This window comes from Perkinsus marinus, assembly GCF_000006405.1.
Source record: "Perkinsus marinus ATCC 50983 genomic scaffold scf_1104296959768, whole genome shotgun sequence".
In the NCBI taxonomy this organism is placed as follows: Eukaryota; Perkinsozoa; order Perkinsida; family Perkinsidae; genus Perkinsus; species Perkinsus marinus.
This window is the reverse complement of record NW_003206281.1, coordinates 292,745-300,612: the sequence shown is the minus strand read 5'-3', so window position 1 is coordinate 300,612 and position 7,868 is coordinate 292,745. Positions and strand designations below refer to the sequence as shown.

The 7,868-nt window shown below is 45.9% G+C and overlaps 2 protein-coding genes across 2 annotated transcripts; both read right to left on the bottom strand.

The window, feature by feature from the left end:
* Nucleotides 1-2,550: 2,550 nt before the first annotated feature.
* Nucleotides 2,551-3,479, bottom strand: Pmar_PMAR026401 (hypothetical protein; the record flags this gene model as incomplete). The annotated part of the gene is made up of 2 exons (XM_002772987.1): nt 2,551-2,588; nt 2,660-3,479. The coding sequence occupies 2 exons, from the start codon at nt 3,477-3,479 to the stop codon at nt 2,551-2,553; spliced, it is 858 nt and encodes a 285-aa protein (XP_002773033.1).
* Nucleotides 3,480-3,731: 252 nt separating this feature from the next.
* Nucleotides 3,732-4,130, bottom strand: Pmar_PMAR026400 (hypothetical protein; the record flags this gene model as incomplete). Its single annotated transcript, XM_002772986.1, has 2 exons — nt 3,732-3,887; nt 3,936-4,130. 2 exons carry the CDS (start codon nt 4,128-4,130, stop codon nt 3,732-3,734), a joined length of 351 nt encoding a protein of 116 aa, XP_002773032.1.
* Between the last annotated feature and the right edge of the window lie 3,738 nt (nt 4,131-7,868).

Sequence of the window (7,868 nt, the reverse complement as noted above, 5' to 3'; positions counted from 1 at the left end):
GATTCAAGCCACAATGTTGAGGTCGCCAATAGCAACTCGCTATTGAACATTAGACCGTCAGTTGAGGGAAAGGTAATAGCAAACTCTCCTTCGTTCTGCGGAGTGGATCGAGATGGCGCGCGCCTATGTCACGAGCTATGTGACACAGGCGTGTAATTTCACAGCTATTGTATCATAATGACAGTTTGGTCAGAAGGAATTAGTAGTCCCCGACATTTTGTTATTGTAACCATTGATATGACAGGATTGTCGGCACTTGAAGCGTTCGAGAGACTCTATTTTGAGATTTCAATGCACTCTAGACGGGTGACTTTCGTAAATTTGGGTTTTCAGTTCCCCCTCAAGTCAGGTGACCTGACTCAGGTCATGGTCTATAATTCCGACAATCTTGTCATACCAATGGATACAATGACAAAATTGTCTAGGACTACTAAATCCTGATTTAATTGATTTTACTAACTCGGTAGGTCGAATCTACGGTTCAACATCATACTCTTTTCGATACTTGTTGTCTTAACTTCCCATTCCCAAGCCTTTGATCATGCTTTTCGGCTCGTACTTGTCAAGTCTTTCAACTAGGCCTTCTCGGAGAAGGGGCGGAGCTCGCGTCGTACGCGCAAGAACGATTGACTTGATCGACTCCCGCGCCGAAAATGGACGGCGCAGGTTCAATCCCCACGGACGTCATTTCTAACGCAATTAATTTTCGGCGGTTTTCGAAGCGGCTGCGGATTATCCCGTCACTAAATTGGATCAGTGTGGAACTATGCACAATGATCCTGCATGCACTTGCACGAAGCGCGCATATTACTGTTGGCGGTTGGACGTTCAGGTTGGGTTTCCCGGTACATAGGTTACAGATGATGTACCTTGTACATAGTATGTACTCAGGTATCCTATGTACATCCCGGTACCTAGGATTAGACCATACATCATTGAGGAGGGAGTATTAGCACTCATATTTTCAAAGTTTGTGATTGTAGTATACTTCCATAGGCTAGACAAAGCAATCATCAATCGTTTCTTTGTATGACGTTGGAATCTTCCAGAATAATCAGAATTATCGGGGTATTTGGCAGTGATGCAAGCAAAGTATGACTCTAATTAGGATCGAATTCGGATCGCACTGATCTCCGATCGCAGTTCGCAGACGTATTCCTTCATTATGTGAACGAACAGGGGAGTTAAGTGGATTCCCGTACGTCGTGAATATTCTCCATTGAACCTCCGGCGAAGAAGTTGGATAAGTTACCCATCATGCAGCATGATTCATGCTACCTAACTTGAGTAGTATCGACCATGGGGAGATACTGGGATTGAGGTTCCCGATATCACATTGCTGTTAAGATATTAATAGTATAGGATTTTAATATTGAGTATTGAAGTCACATAATTTGGTGATATTGGAGTTGCACTTGATGTGAGAAACACATATGAAAGACACTCGTCATATTTTACTTGGCGAAATACGATAGTATCATCGGTCGCGGAAACATATACGTCCTAAAATTTACGTGAAGTATTACGCCACCTCACGTTAAATAAGTGAAACTTCATTACCAGTAATATTCCTGTAATTTTGACTAGGACTGTTTATCACATATTTATATTGTATTGAATCATAGGTGTTTATCCTTAAGAATATCAACTTAGAATGTCAACTAGTTATATTATTATTCATTTTATGTATATTATATAAAGGGGTGGACTCTATATAATTCTAAGTTAGAATTCGTAACTAGTGCATAGTCTTTCCTAACATAATATAATTTCCTGATGCTGAGAATTATTTATCCCTAGACGCACTCGTTTGAGTCGATATTTTGGACGGAATGAGGTGAGACTGGAGGAGTGCTGTCGGTTTATTATGAATATCAGCTTTGGTATTTCGTTATTTAAGCTAAGGAATTCAATTCGTGAACGTGATTTTTATACGCTTTTATGCAGTGCTGGGGGAAATATATGTTTGTTTCCTCAGCTGACTTCTATAATTTGTGGGGAAACTCCCGAGCTCAGCTGAGGTAAGTGAATAAAATTCTCAAGACTGATAAGAAAATTCAGGTAAAATAACGCGTGGATTTCAACTTCAAATCCGATAAATACTGCGAGAAATATATCTGTTTAGAACTCTCACTAAAGAACAGCTCGATCGGATAATCATTCTTGGGCGGGCTAGCACAACAGCAATGAAATTACGGAAACATCCATTTGAAACAGAAGTGGGAGTTCAAAAATTTGTGCTTGTGAGTAATGATTAATTGATCAAGATGTGAGGATAGGTCGAATCATCAGAAATTCATGAAGCGATTTTGCGCTGCCGCGTCTAGCGTTAGACTTCTCGCTAATGCGGGTTGCGCTTTTCTTGGACGACCAGGCTTCCGAGAGTTCCTCTGTACCGGCATCGAGAATCTGTCCGCCTGGTTAAGCATTCCCTGTCGAGCTCCAACTCCTATGCAATGAAGACACTGCTTGTTCTTCAGGAAAACCGGACAAGTGCAGGTGAAGTGCCTCCAGTTTGTGGATCCCACAGGTATAGTTACCATATAGATTTTACTCAGCAGAGCAGCGATAGAAACGAAGTTCGGATGCTGAAAACTCCCATAGAGAGTGCCCAGGAACTTGTGAACATTCTCCAGTGATAGGTAGGACTGAGACGCACCTCGGGACCGGACGAAGATGTATGTCCCTTGAGGCAGCTGTACTATCCGCATAGCCTCATTCTCAGCCCACTTCGCGGCGGATACAAAGAGGGATTTCGATGCGCCGAGGTCATCGATATCTTCAAACTGCCTATCCCCGGAACCGTCAGCACTATTTAGAGCCTCGCTGTACCCAGGAACCACCTGGCTCTGCACTAAAGTGAGAAATGTGCCTAACGGCAGCTTCTCTCGTAGAGTTTTTATTTTCAGCTGATTATTCATCGACTCCAAACCATTATTAGTGGATGGTAGTCTGGGTGCAAAGCCTTCCCACCAAGTGTTGTAAGGAGGATTCTCCACCCAGCTCTCCCTGATGTACTTCAAGAGCTCTGGGTGTCGTGGTTCATGTACAGCTGAGAACAACCGGAACATCTCGAGGAAGGCTTTCTGAGAAGTAGCAAGCTGCACGTAAGAGAGATCGCGCATGATAGTATTCTTCTCCCGCTCTTCCATTTTCAGACCCCTCATGAACGATTCCACGTTCTTCTTCATATGATACCAGCACATGGCTCTCCCGGAAGCTGGAAACACTTCCCCCGCAGCGGCCGTTATTGCCGCCGCTCCATCTGCCATGATGAAACTTGGTGAGTGGGGGGGAAGCCCCATCTTAGCAGCACCAATATCCATTGATAAGAACAGTTCCCGATAATCATCAATCTTCTCGCTTCCACAAATAGCAAGCGCTATAGGGAATGTGTGGTTATGATAGTCCACCATAGCGAGAGTGAGGACAGGGAAGCCGTGGAAGTTGACTTTATAGGTCGCGTCTGTGCTCATCATCACCGCCTTACGTGAAACCTCGATGCATCGACGCGTTGAATAGATAGCTTGAAAGCTCCCGTCCACAAACCGCTTGTGTACCTGGCAGCAACTTGGTGACATTCTCCGTGGATTGCAAATTCATCAGCTGCTGTTTTGATTGCATGTCTTTGAATCACGATTTTCCTTACTACGTGTCATTGAGAAGTTTACTGTGGACAGTAACTGTGGACTAAATAATACACAGTAAGGACCGTCTGTCCTTACTGTGTATTATTTAGTTTCTAAGCTTACAACAAATGCTTCGTCAGGTTCTTGAGCGCCTGGAAGCTGCGAGTGCTTTTCCGTCATGGATATGAGGTCGTTCATGGTGATAGCCATGCTTCCTCCATTTGTGGCTTTCTTGACTCGCGCGAGGTAATTCTTCACCTGTCCATCAAGAACAGGACGAAGGTAAAACACTCACATACACCCTACCTGTCGCTTGTCTTTCGGTGTATCCTCCTGTTTGATTTTTCCCTTGTTAATCCTTCTCACTATCTTATCCCATACTCTTGGTAGGTCCACCACACCCTCGGCTACTTTACGCTCGATATACTCCTTGACGTCTTCAGCAAGACCTCTTATTCTAGCTTCCTCAGCATGGACATGGCTTCCATTATTAGAAAACATGATAACCCTCGAGGAGGTGGTCTCGTAATGAAGGTAAATCTGATGCCCCACGGGATTCCCTCCAGCCATCACAGACTCTTTAGACTCTTCTTTGTGGTTGGCCGGTTTGCCGCAATCGCGGCAATAATAATAGCGCTTGAAGCCATACTTCTTAGTATAATTCGTCCTGAAACATAGCGGGCGAGCAGGTGATGTATCTGCAAGATTACCTCTGCAACGCGTACGAGCTTGTCTCTAACCATGCATCCGCGTCGTGTTCATTGTCGAACACCTTCTCTTTTTTCCATGCGATAGCGTCACCGCGCCCGCGCTTTACTCCTACCTGTACTCCTCCCTCTAATAATTCGGCACTGCTACCATCTTCATCGGTATCAGCGAGGTCTCGCCCTGCTGGCGGTAACAGAAGCTCGTTAACTCCGTTTGCGGCGATTCGTCCTTGCGAAAGAAGCTGAGCGATGTCGTGAAGAATCTGGCGGTAATTTATCGACACAGGATAGCAGATCACCCACCACCCATTGTGGGTGACCCACACACGTGGATCTGAGATGCGCTCTCACCTCCGCCGCGCCCTGACGTGCTGTCTTACCAGTGGTTGACCCTGCTTCGTCTCGAGTAGGATGGCCTGACGGACTGGACACTCTTGCGAGTGCTGTTTCTCTTATGTGTTACCTATCAATTGGGTCTCCTACATGAGCAGCTAGTGGCCTGGTCGAAATCCCACCATTGCTCTCCTCGGAGGGAAACACTCTCCTCCCTTTGACTGTTGAGTCCAAGGCCGCTCAGCGGCCCATGAGGGAAGGCCTTCATGTCTACATTGAGAGTGGGCTAGCCGAAGATTTGCTTTTGGGATCACATCGAGAACTGGTACTGCGCACCCGTTTTGAATTGGCCAAGCACTTTGCTTTCGGTTTCGGCCTAGCCGTTCTCTTGGCCTTCGCCTTAGGTACCGATTTACCCTTGTCGTCCGCATCAGGCTGTTGGCAGCGTGAAGGCAATTTTATAGGCGTACCAGTTGGTGTATGGGTTCTCATAAATTGGGGAGAGGCTACGGAGACCCAGCTGTGATCCAACGTGAAACCTAATATAGGTTATTTCCAATTTCCAACGCTGAGGGTGAAACAATGACATCCTGCTGAAGGGTGCCTCAATGTACAGCACTCAGATCATGAATTCTAGAACCGAGCCAAGAGTCGAACGCGGTAGCTTTGCATTACCAACTGGCTATTAGGCGTCAGCAGCACCTCGATTTTCCCCTGACACCCGTTGTCGTCCTTTAAGTGTATCTACGTAAACTCGGTATTAAGCTGCGAGTGACGAGTACATGAAAGATCGGTTTCTGGATGTTGACAGTTTTTCGCAGTTAACGGTCCTATCGGTGATTCGCAACTTCTGTTCCGCGAGGAGGCTTCAGAGCTCGTTATATCGTGCAACGTGCTCTAGCGAGTCAATGACTGGGAATAACTCAATGAGTGTAGAACGCGACACTCCTTGGGCCTCTAATCCACACGAAAATAACACAGGTCATCACCGATACAGGAGCATAGTTAGACTTTGATAAGCAACACGGATCGTGTTAGGTGGATCGCTCGTTGAGTAGGTCCAAGTCATCAAAAAGCAGTAAAAAAAGAATGCACACATCCGTGTACCTTGACATGGACGCCTCAAAAAGTTTGACGCCCGCAAAAGAACACAAGATAGCGTGACATACGACACCCAATAGTCACGACTCTTTCCTTCGAAAAGCACTGTTACAGTGGTACGCCAACAACTCACGAGATCATATCGCGCTCGCCATGAGAAGTAGCGCACGTCTGCGAGACACGTGAATCCACGGGCCTATTTCACAAGAAACGCTCCTTAAGGTGCACCTTGGATTTAGGAGCAAGGGGCAAGGAGCCTTACACCTTACGCGAGGTGCTTTCACTACAGTTGCACCTTATGCTCCTTATGCTCCTAAATTTAAGGTGCACCTCGTGAACCTCAATAAGGAACACGAGGAGCACCTAAACAAACACCGATGCGCATGAAAGAGTCGACGCAGTGTTTCAATAAAGCTAATAATATGGTTATTGCCATTGGATAGAACAAACTCGAAAACTTCACCATCAACTCATTTGAGAGCAATCGGCCATGATCGTAGATCGCTGAAACGCTAAGTCGAATATGCGGTAAAAATGCATGGTTCGGGGATAGATCATCCGCGGGTGAGACGCGCGCGCTGTCGGGAATATGCGGAGCGAAGCTCGCATAAAATGGTAAGGAGGGTGCGACAAGGTGCGTAAAGTACCCCCCGAGCAGTCTTACGGCACCTCACGTAAGGATCGCAAGGAGGGGCCCAAAAATGCCTCCTATGAAATCGCCTTACATGAGGAGGCCCTCCTTGCACCTTGTAGGGTAAGGAGCCTTACGGTGAGGAGCCTTATGCCACCGTACCTTACGCCAACCCCCCAAATCGTAAGGATGTGAAAGCGACTTGCCGTGAAACCGTAAGGTACCTTACAATTTTCGCTCCTTATGATGGCTTGTGAAATAGGCCCCACGTGACGTGACGTCCGCGGTGACGTGACACCTTTTCCGTCTTGCCTTCCTCCCTTCGTTCGCTCTCCTTCGCTCTTTCCAACCTTCCTCAAGGTTGTTGCGTTCTGGCAATTAACTGTTACCCACAAACGTTTAGCGGACTGACCCCTAATAGCGAGACGCGCTTAACGAAGTTCCAACCCGGAACTCCCAAACTCGCACGATGCAAGTCGCATGCGTCCCCGAAAGGGACATAATTATGTTTCACGCAAGTGCAAGAAGACTCCCGACGCATAGTGACCAATAATCCACTATAGTTCCCGAATAATATTCATTCCTTTTGGACAGTCTATGGTGAGTTGATAACGCTATCTTGCAATCTCGAAGCTTTCACACTTAGCGATATTAGCATAGATGACCAATGGCACACAATTACGTCTGGATCACATTGATTGCAAAGCTTCAACATTTTATCTTCAAACGCATATGTCGCATATGTCTTTCGGTCCCGTACCTTGCAATTGTAAGCAAATTGTTTGATACAACACTACATATAAAGGCACGCACGTTTGGGCGAACATGTTTACTCATCACACACGGATGTAAATCAGATTTACTAGATCTCATTGAACATTTAGGAGTCATAACCTTCGAGGCAACTGAGGACGGATTTATCGTGCGAATGTTTAACGGCTGTAATTCATTCAATATTTCTCACTAGATTCAGTGGAATGATCGTTTGGAGAAGTCTGGCGGTTAGGGATAGTTTCTTCGTGGGACTTCTCCTGATTCGGAAGTCTCGAGACCTCTTCCGCCCTAGAACAATCACATCATGTACTGAACTCACTCGGATTATCCGAGTCGGATATCTGGTAGACTCGGGATTCTCGGGATTAACATGCGAGTTCATACACGTGATATAAGTATACAACACGAGCTCTTTAAGTCAGTCACTGGCTATGATCCATAGCTGAGCATAGTTCATGAAGCGTGTACACACCGATTTTTTACACCGCCTGTCTCCCGCGATATTGATTTGAGCGTTGAGGTTTGCATAGATTTCTGTGTTGAGTTCAGTGTGATATACACCTCCGTTGCGAAATGGCAGTTGACTATTGTTTCGCACCTGATCCTAGTAGAATCATTCTACGTTGCACTCGTATTGTGCTCGACCATAACATTGTTGGATCGTGAGAATTGAAACACAACATGAATCATGTT